General features: G+C 43.1%; 1 protein-coding gene across 1 annotated transcript in view; it reads left to right on the top strand.

The window, feature by feature from the left end:
- The first annotated feature begins 9628 nt into the window (after positions 1–9628).
- The window catches only part of HSPH1 (heat shock protein family H (Hsp110) member 1), a 34746-nt gene continuing 30144 nt past the window's right edge, over positions 9629–14230 (top strand). The window contains exon 1 of the mRNA XM_060273803.1: positions 9629–9981. Within this exon, the coding sequence (XP_060129786.1) occupies positions 9875–9981 (107 nt within the window). The 5' untranslated portion in view covers positions 9629–9874. The remainder of the gene's footprint in view (positions 9982–14230) is intronic.

Genomic DNA, 14230 nt, shown 5'->3' on the forward strand with positions numbered 1-14230 from the left:
TCTGAATTCTGGGAGCATTACCTATGTGAAGGATAATAATAACAAACATTTATCTCTCAGCAATAAATGCCTGTCTGACATTGTACAGCTTTATATTATATTGCTGAGATTTCCACTTGTAAATTATTCATGTGTCCTATTTGTAATACAGGTTGCCAGGACAAAGAAAACAAGATATAATTTAAATCCTTCGAGAATACATGGCTACAGGCAAGTATTGCTTTAAAAAAGTTGAGGGTTTTCTTTTTTAAAAGACCAGTTGTTGTTGCTGCTGCTGTTGTTATTAGCCATCACATCTGGGAATGAAGAAGTTGGGATATAGTTTGTGAATATTTTGGTATTTCCCAGTTGAAAAATAATGCCAAGGACAATTTTTTATTTTAAAAAAAATACCCGGAAAAGGTGTTCTGTGTCAACAAAAAGCATTTGCTGGTTTTTTGCTCTTTCTCCAATTATCTGAAGATAGCAAAGCAGAAGTTTGCACCGTTAGTAACAGACACTGCCAATTCAGAGCAGAGCAGAGTCAGAAAACACCTCTGCCCAAGACGCTGGAGCTGCTGCTGATCACAGCAGACCAAGGTAAGGGAGCCTTAGGCCCAAGGGCCAAACGTGGCCCTTCCAGGCCTCTCTATCTGGCCCCAGGGACTCTCCCAAGGCCACACACCTCACCAGCCTTCCTTTGTGCCATTCTTGTGTGTTTTCCCCTGGCTGCAGTGTGCCCTTAAAGTCTGAAAATGTGTCTTCCTTGCCTGGATGGAAGACAGAAAGAGAGCCTTGTGAGTGTAAAAACGAGCCCCCTGTACAAAGGTAAAATGGGCTCTGCCTACTTTTGCATCTGCCCTCACCTGCCAGTGGCATGTAATCCCTGGAAGGCTATGCTGAAGGAATTTGGCTCTTGAGCTGGAAAAGGTCCACCCACCACCACCACCACTGCAGTAGAGAATGCTGAGATAGATGAACATGTAGGCAGGTTTTTATGTTTTCTATTTGTCCCCTGCTGATTCCAGTTTACATGGGACTTCATGCCTATACAATAGATTTCTAAGCAGTTCACGTTTTAATCCTAAAATCAACGATAACATGCTTGTATCAGCGATAATGCTCAATACAAATTCAAAATCATTTAAGAGTACATTAAGAAGAAACATGATGGCAGATAAGAATCGATTATCTAAACTCTTTCGAAGGATTCAGCACAGGAATTTTCCCCCACTTTCTTTTGACTCTTCTCCCTGCACACACATCAGGCAGAAATCAATTAGAAGTATACCTAATTAGCTGGATTTACAACTGAGCAGTAAAACACAATGATACTGAAAGCAGAGCAGGCCAGTTTACTTAATTGAATTTCTTTTGTCTATCCTGAATCAAAAAGGCAATAGTTTAATTTTTTTCTTCTAGATTCCACAAACTTTCCTCTGCTATACTATACTATATATATATATATATATAAATATAATCTTTATTATTTTTTTACTCAACCTGAAGCATACTTAACCCAAAGCATGGGTGTAATTGGTTCCAGAAGTCTGTTCATAAGCTGAAGCGTTCATAAACTGAAGCGAACTTTCCCATTGAAAGTAATGGAAAGTGAATTAATCCGTTCCAGATGGGTTCGTAAACCGAAAATACATAAACCGAGGTGTTCATAAACCGAGATTCCACTGTAAAGGAAAGAAAAGAAAGAAAGGGGGGGGAGAGAAGAAGTAGTTGAGGTTTTAAAAAGACTTCCAAACATTCTCATTGTACGTTATCTGTTAAATACACTTTTACCACACAATTACTTATTTCTTCTATTTTTTAAAATCATATTTCTATGTAAATTGTCAGTCACCTTTATATACTACAAGGCTCAGTCTAGGTCTGCCAGGAGTTTACCCTTCATACCATGGTTCATCAAATATTCTTTAAATATACTTTCTGCTATACTTTTAAGGATGCAGTCCTACGATGCCAAAGATACAACCACCACAGGGTTGCCTAGTAAGTTCAGCAACCCCTTAGACTTATACTTTGGGACCCTTGGTATTCACTAGCACTCTAGAGCCAAACTTGACATAATATATCACTAAGGCTATCAGTTTATTTGTTTTTTAATTAATAGTAGCTGTGGGGTCTGCAACATACAGGGCAAAATATTCATTGGAAGTGCAGCACATAAGAGTGACCGTTTTGACCCTTCCTGCCCTGCTATGATTCCATTTACACCCTGCCCCCTGCTGCTATTTTCCGAGGAAAAAAAGTCTAATTGGTACCAAAAAAAGACAACATTTTCAGTTAAAAAAATCATTTTAATATATTGCCTGTGGCTGCCAGGTCAGAATGAGTGGGACTCAGTATTCAGCTGTTTGTATAAGGTTGCTTCCAGCCTAACACAAACCATTTATTGTTCTGTTGTAAGTTACAATTAATTTTCCACACTATCAGAACTCCACACTAACTTTTCCTATCTTAACATCCTGCTACATTCCATCCACACCAGTCAGCAGTGATATAGCTGCCGTGGGTGACACCATTTGAATCTCAGCACACATTCACTCTTACCTTTGTTCCATTTTTTAAAATTAACCTTTTAATTATCATTAAAGTTATTACTGTCCTGAATCCTGCAGCAATAACAAAACAAGGGTGGAGGCTGCAAAGTCTCCAGCTAAGGAGCCAGATCAAGTTCAGAGCTTGTTGCTGTAGGTCAGGAGACCAGTGTGCCTGAGGCTGTTAGAAGGACCTTGCATACCACCAGGGCTTGAGAAACCAAATGTCCCCCACACTACTCACTACACACCAGACAGGTGGCTACAGAACATAGGGGAACACCTGTCTTGAGGCCAGGGGCACTGGGCTTTTGAGATCTATACAAGAGACAAAGGTTTTAAAAGGCTGGGTGAACTTCTGATCTTCAAGGAAGTAAGCTGCTCACTTGGAGCAATCTGTGGTTCTGCACCTTCAGACCTGCATTCCCCTGTGGGCATCAGCACCAGACCGGGGTCATTGTTTTCTCTCTCTCTCTCTTCCAAGTACATTGTGAAGTCTTGTGCAGAGGGCTTTTCAAAACTTTCAATGAACATATGGATGTCAGATGTGCACAGTCCTGCCCCACCCCCACCCCCACAGCCATATAACACTCAAAAGGGGCTTTGGGGTCTGACATTTTGACGGATAAATTTGAAGGCCTCATTTTCATATTTTTCCAAAATGGAGGAGTCCTATATTACACATGGATCACATTTCAGAGCTTTAGCCCATCAGAAAATATCAAAATAATTTTGGTACAGAATTACCAAGCACCTTAACTATAGCACTAACCAAAGTTATCTCATGATACGTTCGACCTGACTAATGCATTAAGGACATACAGCGTACATCCCATCTCTGCCACTTAGCCTCTGGCATGGTTAGACTCCATGATCTTGGCCCCCACCTCCAGGTGTTAGGGTACTATGTCTCCCATTTTACAGGGGAATGTCTAGTCCAAGTCTGGTTCAAAGATAAAGATGTACAGTATATGAAAGGAGAGCAGTAGGGGCCTTGAAGCTGCTCACCAGCAGTTAGCACCTTGACAGCAGACTGAGCTAGCACATAAGTTACCTGATCACATCCCCTCCCCCCTATGGTGAGATGTATTTCTATTTATTTCTAAATTGACACCTAGGTACATTTTATGGAACTCTGTGTCCTCTTTTTTTGATGGTGCATTTCCTCGTTGGGGAAGTGAATAAGTGGCAACCCTACAAGTCAGGCCCCCTGCCCCCTGTTTTAGCTTTCTGCAGAGGCAATCTATTCATGTCCCATCTTCCTAATGCCAGACTCTTAGAGGCAAGATGCATCAGAATTTTGCAGCGCTTGTGCATGATTGGACTCCATTTATCCCTCTGTTACATGCATCCCTGCTCTAGCAGCCTGCCCTGGACTTTCTGAGCAGCCATTTGCTACCTTGTGCAAGCATGCATTCATATCATTATGAGACAAACAGCTGAAAGTAGATGGGCAGTAGCCAAGGCCCTTCCTCTTAAAACAACAACTACATTAAGCCATTTCAGATTAGAAACAATAAATATTGATTTGATATTCATATGCCCCCCCTGGGAAATGGATACAGCAAAAGCCTACACTCCCTTCTCCCCCACACCAACATACACTCTGGACATGAAATACCACTATGTTGCTTGCTGCAGCAATCAAGCTCCCATGCTTCAAACACCTTCCATACTCAGCTCTGCCTACAAGAGATAAAGGTAAAATATCACCTTATGAATAGGAAGGTCCTTCTGCAAGCACGGCAGTCTGTGATTGATCCTACAGGCAAGGACAAGAGCATATATTATGGGTACTGAAAATGCAGTGGTGTTTAAATTGTTTAAGCATTACATACAGCAGTTGTAATAAAAAGGCAATGCAGGTATGGGGCACATTGTTTTCAGTGATTTAAAATGTATTCAATTGGAAATGGATGCTATAATCATGGTTATGGTCTGGAAAACTTCAGCACAGCTGCTATTCGGAAGAAATACACTAAAGAGCAAACTAAACTAAATACACTAAAAAATAGTTATCATGTTTCCCACAGGCCACTGATAATATTTTCTAGTAATGTCACAGAAACGCATATTGCCAGGCATGGAAATCTGAATCTTGGTGGCTCATAATGCTGGCCATGGTTGGGGCAGTAATGCTTATGAATACCAGTTGCTGGAAACCAGAGTTTCCTGCAAACATCTATGTGGTCACTGTGAGAACAAGATGCTGGACTAGATGGTCCACTGGCCTGATCCAGCAGGCTCTTTGATCTTCTGAAGTGTCCAGAAAATTCTTCTCCCAGTGAGATTTAAAACTGAGCTGGAGAAATCAAGTCTTTTGTCCCACCCACTTTCCTTCTGCATTCATTCACACTCCAGCAGTGGGGTGGGGTGGAGATCCCTTCCTCACCCACAGCCTGCAAGGTGTCTGGCACACTGCTGCAGTTGAAAACCAGATATCAGAAGCCCTGAACAATCTAGTTTCCCAGCACTGCTGCACAGCTTGGAGGAAGGGAAGAGGGAAGGCAGATAGGTGGGTGAGGGGCAGGAGGTTACTGAAGGATCAGACCTTGTTGCACTCCTAGGGAACTTTGGGGTGGAACAGGACATAGAATTGGCATAAACCAAGCTATTTTCAGTGTTTTGGTTTTAGAACACACCAAGCTATTTTCTGAGTTTGTGGGGAAATAGTTTTCAAAACTTGACCAGAGCAGTTCACTGCTTCACTAATACTTTCAAAGAGCTCTGAACATGCAGGAATTACTTGACAAGTTAGTGACACTTCCAGATATTAATTTTCTGCATATCTGTAGATGTATACGTCACCTTCAGATGTTACAGATTTATTTATATAATCCCAGGAAACCATAGACTTACATAAAAAACACTGCCTTATAAATGTAGCTGTGCAGTTTAGTTGGCATGCTTCGTGCTGTCTATACATAATATCTACCGGTAGGTAGTTTCATGAAAAAGCTTGAACCGTGTTGAGGAGATACAAGCTTTTGTGTTACTGCCTTGGCAGAAGTCTCACACGGTTCCATTGTTTTTGTTTACCCCAACAAACTTTATCAAGTTATCTGTTTGTGAAGGAGTGTGTTAATACAAGATTTGCTCCCCCTTGCCCCTGTTTGCACTGCATTCAACTTAAGAAAATAGAATAGAATAGTGAGTAAATGCAGGTACTATTTCCAGGACCACAAAAGGACAAAAGTGAAATGAAAGATTACTAAGGATATAGTGTGGACCTAGGCTGGATCTAGACATGAAGAAGTGTTTCAGTTATACGCGTTGCAAACTTTGTATGAGAAATTGGGTTAGCAAAAACAGAACTCCAAAGCGCACAGTGTTATAATGCATAAACAACACACATAAAGTGCATTTTCTTTGCCAATGTAGCTGAGTCTATAGCAATTCCAAAAGCAGGAAACACATGCATATGAGAAAAGCAAAAGGAGTAGCGTACCAAGACTGAGGACAAGAGTGAAGTACAGAACTAAAAACTTTCCAAAGAAAGCATTACACACACACACACACTCGTATGTGTGATCATAATCATCATCATATAGCAGTAAGCGTTCTCCAAAGGCCCTTCTGCAGGTTCCTCTGACAAATAAGTTACAGTAGGTGGCCACTGAGGTGAGCCTTTTCAATGGTGGCACTTCCACTGTGGAATACCCTCACCAAGTTTGCAATTTATTTATTGCTCTGTGAATGTCATTTTATTTCCCCAGGATTATCAGTTTTTAAAATACATATTAGTGCTGTTTAGACATTTGTTGCTACTGTCTCTGTTTCATTCTCATGTTTTAACTACTTCAATACACTGTATTTGTATATTTTATGGGTTTTGTTTTCATTTTTTAAATTTTACACAGCCCAGAGGACTTATTGTTAATGAGTGACATAAAAAATGTAGTGAATAAATAAATAGAAGAATATGATCTTAAAATAAAAAAAATGAATACTACAGTATGTCAGCATTACTGTCTCTCTGCCATTGGATAAACTGCTTAGCGGGGTCAAAAAATAAAAGGGTGCATTACTCATGTTTCCTTACAGCCATATCCAGTCTTTCTACCCCAGATGTTGGTGTGCTTGATATGGCTAACAACAAAACAAAGGCATTCTGCACATGCTCAAAGTCATTATCATGCCTTTCTCCAGGACTGCAAACAAATTCTACAGCTGAGCTCTAAAGAAGGATTATTGCCCATCCAAGCAACGGAATATGATTTCCCAAAAATTATAATAGGGACAAGCTTGTTCTTCCTATAAAAGTGAAGAACACCAGTTTTTTCCATGTGGTTAGAGCTCCCCCTAGTATTCTGATTATGCTTAAAAGAGTTTTTCCCTGATCTGATGCTGTTATTAGACACCAACAACCTTTGTTCCCCCCCCCCAAACAAAAATAATGAAATAGTAACATAGTAAAATAAATTTCAAAATAGAGCCCTTCTAAACATTCATTAAGGTTTTGGTTTTTTCCCAGATAGTCACCAACACTCAGTCATTACAACTTTCAATCACTAATGTTTGCATTTTGCAAATATTTTTTTCTGAAATAATGTTCTGTTATTTTTATCTGGTATTTTTAAGCAAAAGCACATTTGGAGTTGTAACACACACTACGTGTTGTCCTATTAATTGAAGTGGTCTAAAAGTGTTCTCTTCCATGTAGAAGAAAAAAAGAAGCGAACAAGTTTACAAAATGCCAACCTAATTAAAAAATCACTTAAGTAAGAGACTCCAGTTGGACTGGAGTAAAAACATATTTTGTGAAAGTATATTACTGAAATCAATAGGCTGAGTGTGCAATAGCATAATAGTTTTATAGTCGAATAAGTTATGTTTTGTAAAGTCTCCGTATCTTACACACACAGTCAGGAGCACTCACATCCCATTTATAATTTGGATGAGGATATGTGGTTTCAATGTATAAATAAGCAGTGTAGTGCAGCAGATAAAGTGATGGATCTGGTACCATAGAGACTTGGGTTTAAAGACTCTAGCAATTGAGTTGCTTGGGGCTAATTTTCAGCCAAGTCAAGATTGTTGGGATGAGCTCCATGAGCTGCTGTGAAGGCCAGAGTCATTTTGGCAAGCTGGCTGAAGGAACCTGGGAGAGAGGCACAGAGATGTATGGGAATCCCATGTTGGCCTGCTGTGAAAGAGGGGCTCCTCCTGAGATGTGAATGCTGTGAAGTGTCTCCCCATTAAAATCTTCCGGTGTAAATATGTGTAGATAAATCTCATTTCAAAGACACTCTGCTGCACCTTATTTTCCTCAAAGGAACACAGACTGGTTGAGAGCCAAGACTCATTGGACTCACTTGCACTGCTTGGCAGAGATTGGGGTGGCCAGTAAGAATACTACGTTTGTAAAGTTTCAAGAAAGTCTAACTCCTGTGCTCCTATGACTCTTCAGTATTATCAGTAGGGATAATGTGTCTGGAGGAATCAGTGCTGGATTACCAAATAGGCAGAGTAGGCGTCGGCCTACGGGGCCACGTATTTTAGGGGGCCCGCAGGGCAAGACAGCCAGATTTGCCACTAAGGAACTGCTGCTCTTCTACACACTATAACTTGAATAGACTGAGCTTTGTAACTGTGTTGTAAGACGTGTAACATTAGGAACCTAAGCTTGCTTTTTCCTCTTTCCTCCCATTCCTTTTTCTTGTGCCGTATCTTTTTTAAGACTCTGAGCATCTTACACTGATTTTTGTAAGCCACTCTAATGTTAAATACGCATAAAATGTAATATTTGTATGCATAGAGGTTAAAACTTATGTAAAGCTTTGCATTTGGAAAGCAGAGAGGTTTACATTAAGCCAGAGGTTTCACTCTAGGTGAAAGTAGAAAGCTGGTGTTTTTCCATTTCAGAGTGTTAAGCTACCTGATGATGACTCATTGGTGGAAATTGCAGATCTCTCACAGGAGAGAAACTTAAGAAGTCAGTGACAGCTACCAGTAGCAGCACAGTCAAAGCTAATCTCCGTAATGAACAAGCTTAGGATCTCTGTGCCCAGAATGGAAAGTTTACTGAACTGCATACAGGACTGAATGGCATTGCCTGCTACTTGAAAGCAATGTTACTTTGTTTCTGTATAATGTTTATATTCTATATAATGTTTAATTTTTTTGTAACTAGTATTTAAGACTGTATTGTGGTAAAGCTTTGAAATTTACTATTAGGGTGGAAAGCTCATTTACTTCTACACAAGAGTCAGATAGGCCTACCTCAAGGCCTGCCTCTCCACATATGAACTGACCCAGACATTGCGATCATCAAATGAGGCCCTTCTTCAAGTGCCTCCTGCAGAAGAGGTCTGGCAGGTGGCAACACAAGAACTAGCCTTTTCTGCAGTGGCTCCCCGTTTGTGGAATGCTCTTCCCAGAAAAGGTTCACCTGGCGCCTTCACTATACATCTTTAGGCGCAGGGTGAAAACGTTCCTCATCAGCCAGGCCTTGGGCTGACTAACATCCAATATATTTTAAATGTGTTTGTGGGAGGATGAGAGGGTAGGGGGATACCTTCCAACTCTAAAATCCCATAAATCTAGGAATTGCCATTGAATTCAGCGGGCCGTAGCTTGAGGGTAAAAATTACAGCACTGCTCTGCATAATGACAATTCCATAGTACTTCGGAAGTGGCGATAGCGGAGTTTCAGAGGATGAAAAAACAGTCATCATGTTTTCTCATGATGAATTAAACAAGCACGTAGGTTACAAATAACGGAGAACTAGAGCTGTCACTATTTTAGCAAACACACATCACTTTCCCGCTTAAAGAGCCCAATCTGCAGAACACCCGCCAAGAAAAGCCGAGAGCGCCTTTTAATAACAACTCTGGATAATTTCATTTCCCGTCCCATTTAACGGTGCAAGGCAAGCGCCACCCACGGCCCGGCTGCGCATGCCTTTACGTGAACTTCCCCCGTCCACGCCTCTTACCTGCGTCAGTCTGGAACGTTCGTGAGCAGCCGGGTGGAGGAAGGCCGCGCGGCGTCCGCCGTCGCCCAGGCAACGGTGGACGTCACTTGGTTCCCGGCTTCTGCATTGGCTGGGAGGGTTCGAGCTCGCCGGAGAAAGGCGGAAGCGGAAGCCGCACGTGGAGCCGGCGAAGGAGCTTGTCGCAGTTTCTGGAAACTTCTGCCCATTGTCACATTTAAGCCTCCTCGCCGGAGGCAGAGATTTTCGCACGCAGGCAGGCAGGGAGGGAGGGCGCGGCTGCGGCTGCTGCGACGGCTGGGCGAGGGTTGCACCTGCAGCGGGGGAGAGCCGAGCGGCGAGGGCGCTTCCAGCCCCGATCCACACTTTCCCAAGCAGCGGCAGCGTCTGGCGCAGGGGAGCCCCGCCATGGCTGTGGTGGGCTTTGACTTGGGCTCGCAGAGCTGCTACGTCGCGGTGGCCAGAGCCGGGGGTATAGAGACCGTGGCCAACGAGTTCAGTGACCGGTGCACCCCGTGAGTAACAGATCCGGAGGGTGGGCTGGGTTGGTGTCAGAGGCAGGCAGGCGAAAGATCGCGGGCTTTGCAAATGCAGGCGTGCGATACACCTGTGTCAAACTGAAGGCGACAATGCCTGCGTCTGATGGAAGTGATACCACATGGTGATCCTCTGGATCTTTGCTCTCACGCAAACCCCGTTGAGTGTATATAGGGCTTACTCGCGAGTAAGTAGCGATCAGGTAACAGCCTTCTTTAATAATAATCAATAATAGGCTTGGTGGTTCCCCACGCACGATGAAGGCAGACATCTGCTGACCTTTCCCTTTCCCTTTATTTATTTTCATCCCCAATTCTAACCGCGGAGACTTCAATGCCATTTACTTGCAAGTAAGCACGTTTCCTTGTAAATGAGTCCCGTTTAGTTTAGCGGAGGTTGCTGTCAAGTAACTGTGCCTAGGGCTGCAGCTGTTTCTTAGAAGCAGAGCCAGCTGCGTTAAATTAAAGGGGGGGCTGGGAGTGATATTTAATTCTTTCCAAGATATAATTACAGGTAGGTAGCCGTGTTGGTCTGGCGTAGTCGAAACAAAAACAAAAAAATCGTTCCAGTAGCACCTTAGAGACCAACTAAGTTTGTCATTGGTATGAGCTTTTGTGTGCATGCACACTTATCTGAAGAAGTGTGCATGCACACGAAAGCTCATACCAATGACAAACTTAGTTGGTCTCTAAGGTGCTACTGGAACGATTTTTTAAAATTTTCTTTCCAAGATATGTGAGCTGCCAAGAATGTGGCAAACGGTTCTTATTTCACACGTGTATATGTCCCACCCAGAAAGCTCAGTTTTGTTGCATTCCTCCCACCATTGCCGCTTCCAGCATCTCATGCATAGAAATTTGAGTGCATCATAGAAGCAAATGATCTATCTAACGCTTCCCTTAGCCTGTGGTAGGCGTGTATATAGGGAGAAGATGTTGAGTATGTATTGGCTTTTTCTTGGATTCTTGATTGAAGAGGGAGGGGCAGAGGTGATGCTGCAGTGCCTCCTCACAATCTGTGTCCCCTTCACTCCCTATCCCCAAGCAGCTTCCACCTACTTAGTGCTTAGGCACTAAGGAAGTGGGAGAGGGAGAGGGATGATGCAGTTTGATGCAGTTTGAAAGAAGAGCTTGCTGGATCCTGTGCAGCTATGGGGAGATGGACTAATATTCAGGAATCTCAGACCAGGATCTAGAAGCTTCTGGAGTTTTCTATCCTCCGGATAGAGACGGAGGATGAAATCTAATGAATAAACTGTATTTTCTGCCTATCTCAATAGGGTGGAGCATCAACCCAGAGTGGGCCTTTGAGATAAAGCTTAGACTGGTAAACTCTAGAAAGTTGAGACACCCATAGGGGTGGGAGACCAGCGACAAGTGCCCATTTCCACACCCAAAGCTGCCTAAGTGAAAGTTGATGCATTGTTAATCTTTTAAAAACCCTGTTGTCTTGCATTCATCAAAATGATTTCATTTAACCTCCCGTTTGCTAGTAAAATGCAATTACTGTGTCACGAAATGATGCATGTCTAAAAAGTGTGTCACCAACATGAAGAGTTTGGAAAGCTCTGCTTTAAAGCCATTTTTGTACCACACCCTTTCCCCAGAAGTTCAGGAGTCCATTATAGGGGGTATGAAATTGTTCATAAAAGCTATCTGTAAATAAGCAACATTTTTATTTAAATTGCAATCCCTAGAATGTACAGTCGTACCTCGGGTTACGACCACCTCGGTTTGCGAACAGTTCGGGTTACGAACTGCGCAACCCCGGAAGTGTTTTCGCCGCGCGAGCATAAGCCGCGCGATCGCGCGATTTGCGCATGCGCAAAATGGCGGCGCCCATCGCGCTCGGTTTGCGAACTATTCGGGTTACGAACTGCGATCCGGAACGGATCGCGTTCGTAACCCGAGGTATTACTGTACTGTATTGCATCTGAGTGGAGTATGTCCTGCCTTCTCTGTTGGAAGCAATATGTCTCTGAATATCAGGTGAGGAGAGAACTGTTGCACTCAGACCTTGCATGTGGACTTCCTAACAAGCATTTGGCTGATCGCTGTGAACAGAGATCAGAAAAGCGAACAAGATTGACCTTTGGCCTGATTCAGCAGAGTATATTCCGCAATTTGTGTAGAACTTGGCATTTCCCCCAACTTCTCTTCTTGCCCTCCCTGTTTGCTTCTGAGAGCAAATTCCATAGTTTAACCATACATCATGCGAAGAAGTACTTTCATCCAACATCCAGCTTCTTTGGATGTCCACAAGTTCTAGTGCTCAGGACCACAATACCTCAAGGACCGCCTCGTTCCATATGAACCAACCTGGACCCTGCATTCATCATTTGAGGCCCTTTGTGTGCCTCTTGTGGAGGTTCAGAGGGTGGCAACACAAGAACGGCCTTTTCTTCAGTGGCTTCCCGCTTGTGTTTTCATATTTTAAATCACCCTGTAATCCTTGAATAAAGTGTGGTATAGAATTTTAATAAATAATAATAATTATAATAATTTATGAGACAGGGAGAAAAACTTCTCTATCCACTTTCTCAATGCTATAAATGATTTTAGACACTCCCATCATTTGGTCTTTCATTTGCCTGTTACCTAAAATAAAAAGGCCCAAATGCTGCAATCTTTCCACCTAGATAAGTTGCTTCATCCCTTTGATCCTTGTGGTTGCCCTTTCCATAAACCTTTCCACCTCTACAATAACCTTTTTGCAGCGAGGCTACCAGAAATGTACACGGTTTTCGCAGATGCCACACACTGGGTCAACATCTTCGTTGAGCTATGTGGTATGATCCAAAGGTCTCATTCCTGGTCATTCACTGTCCATTCAGACCACACAAGCATACTGTATGTAAAAAATAAATAAAAAATTGGCTCCAACATGCATCACTTTGCACTTGTTTATACAAGCTATACAGCAGGGATAGGCCAACTCCGGCCCTCCAGATGTTTGAGACTACAATTCCCATCATCCCTGACCCCTGGTCCTGTAAACTAGGGATCGTGGATGAATTGTAGTCCCAAACATCTGGAGGGCCGGAGTTTGCCTGTGCCTGCTATACAGCGACATATCTTTGAGACAGAGGCTCAATTCCAATGCCTTTGTTGACTTGGCACAAGCCCCAGTCTTGTGTTTATCAGAGCAATGGAGTATCTGATGTATTGTGCCATATTTTTAATACTTTGTCTAAAAAAGGTATTTCCCTGTTATTTATTTTCATAGAAAATCACTCAGATGCCCAGTTGAGGCATAATGATCCTAATCTCTCAAACTATCGTTTATTGGACTGATCAGAAGTGATGTAGGAAGTGTTCTTTCCTTGTCAGTATCCCAATTTAGAGGGAGCTCTTAATGCATAATTCCCTCAGTTTGGGTGATGTGAAAAGCAGTCATGTAAGAAACCTTCATCTAAGTCAGGTGCTCAAGGGAAGAAGGGGTGAGGATGGAAAGGTCATTCCCAATCCAATACATCTTCGTTTATCAAACTAGGATCACTTGTGTATTAATTGTACAACTACCATATTTTTCCGTCTATAAGACTATTTTGGGGGCCTCAAAATTTAGAAAATAGGGGGATTGAACTTTTGGAGAGGATTATTTGGGGGGAATGCCGAAAATCACTCACCCGCCAGAACGCAACACACAGGCGCTCACACCGCTTACAATATTGGGCTTGGGGGGGGGTGATTTTCGGCATCTCTTCCCCTCCCCCCAACAATGAAGTGGCCATTCGCTGCTTAAAAACTCATCCTTGCACTTTGGCTGATCAGGCCTGGAGAGAGTGTGCAGAACAGCCAGCCACCACCTTGCCAGGCACCCTCCTCCTCAAAGGGACAGCGCCCCCCCCCGCCTGTCCTGGGCAGAGCAAAGAGCAAAGGAGCCTGCTTACAGCCGCTGTACCTTTCAGGCTTGTGCCTTCCTCCCAAACTCTTGCCTCTCCGCAGGGAGCACTTGCAAATCACCATCTGTTGGGGGATGCAGAGAACCAGTCAATCTCTCCCCACCACAACCTTTTGGTTCCGTTTGTGTTGCAGAAACCACCTATCAGCTCCCCGATCGCCGCCAGCATGATTAATGGCGGCAATCACGCAGCTGCAGCGTGAGCGACTGTGTGCTACGTTCTGGCGGGTGAGTGATTTTCGGGATAAACCCCCCCCCCCAAAAAAAACCAAGCGGGCAATGCTAAAAATCGTTCACCCGCCAGAACGAAGCATGAGGCTGAGT

Source organism: Zootoca vivipara, chromosome 4, assembly GCF_963506605.1.
Source record: "Zootoca vivipara chromosome 4, rZooViv1.1, whole genome shotgun sequence".
In the NCBI taxonomy this organism is placed as follows: Eukaryota; Metazoa; Chordata; class Lepidosauria; order Squamata; family Lacertidae; genus Zootoca; species Zootoca vivipara.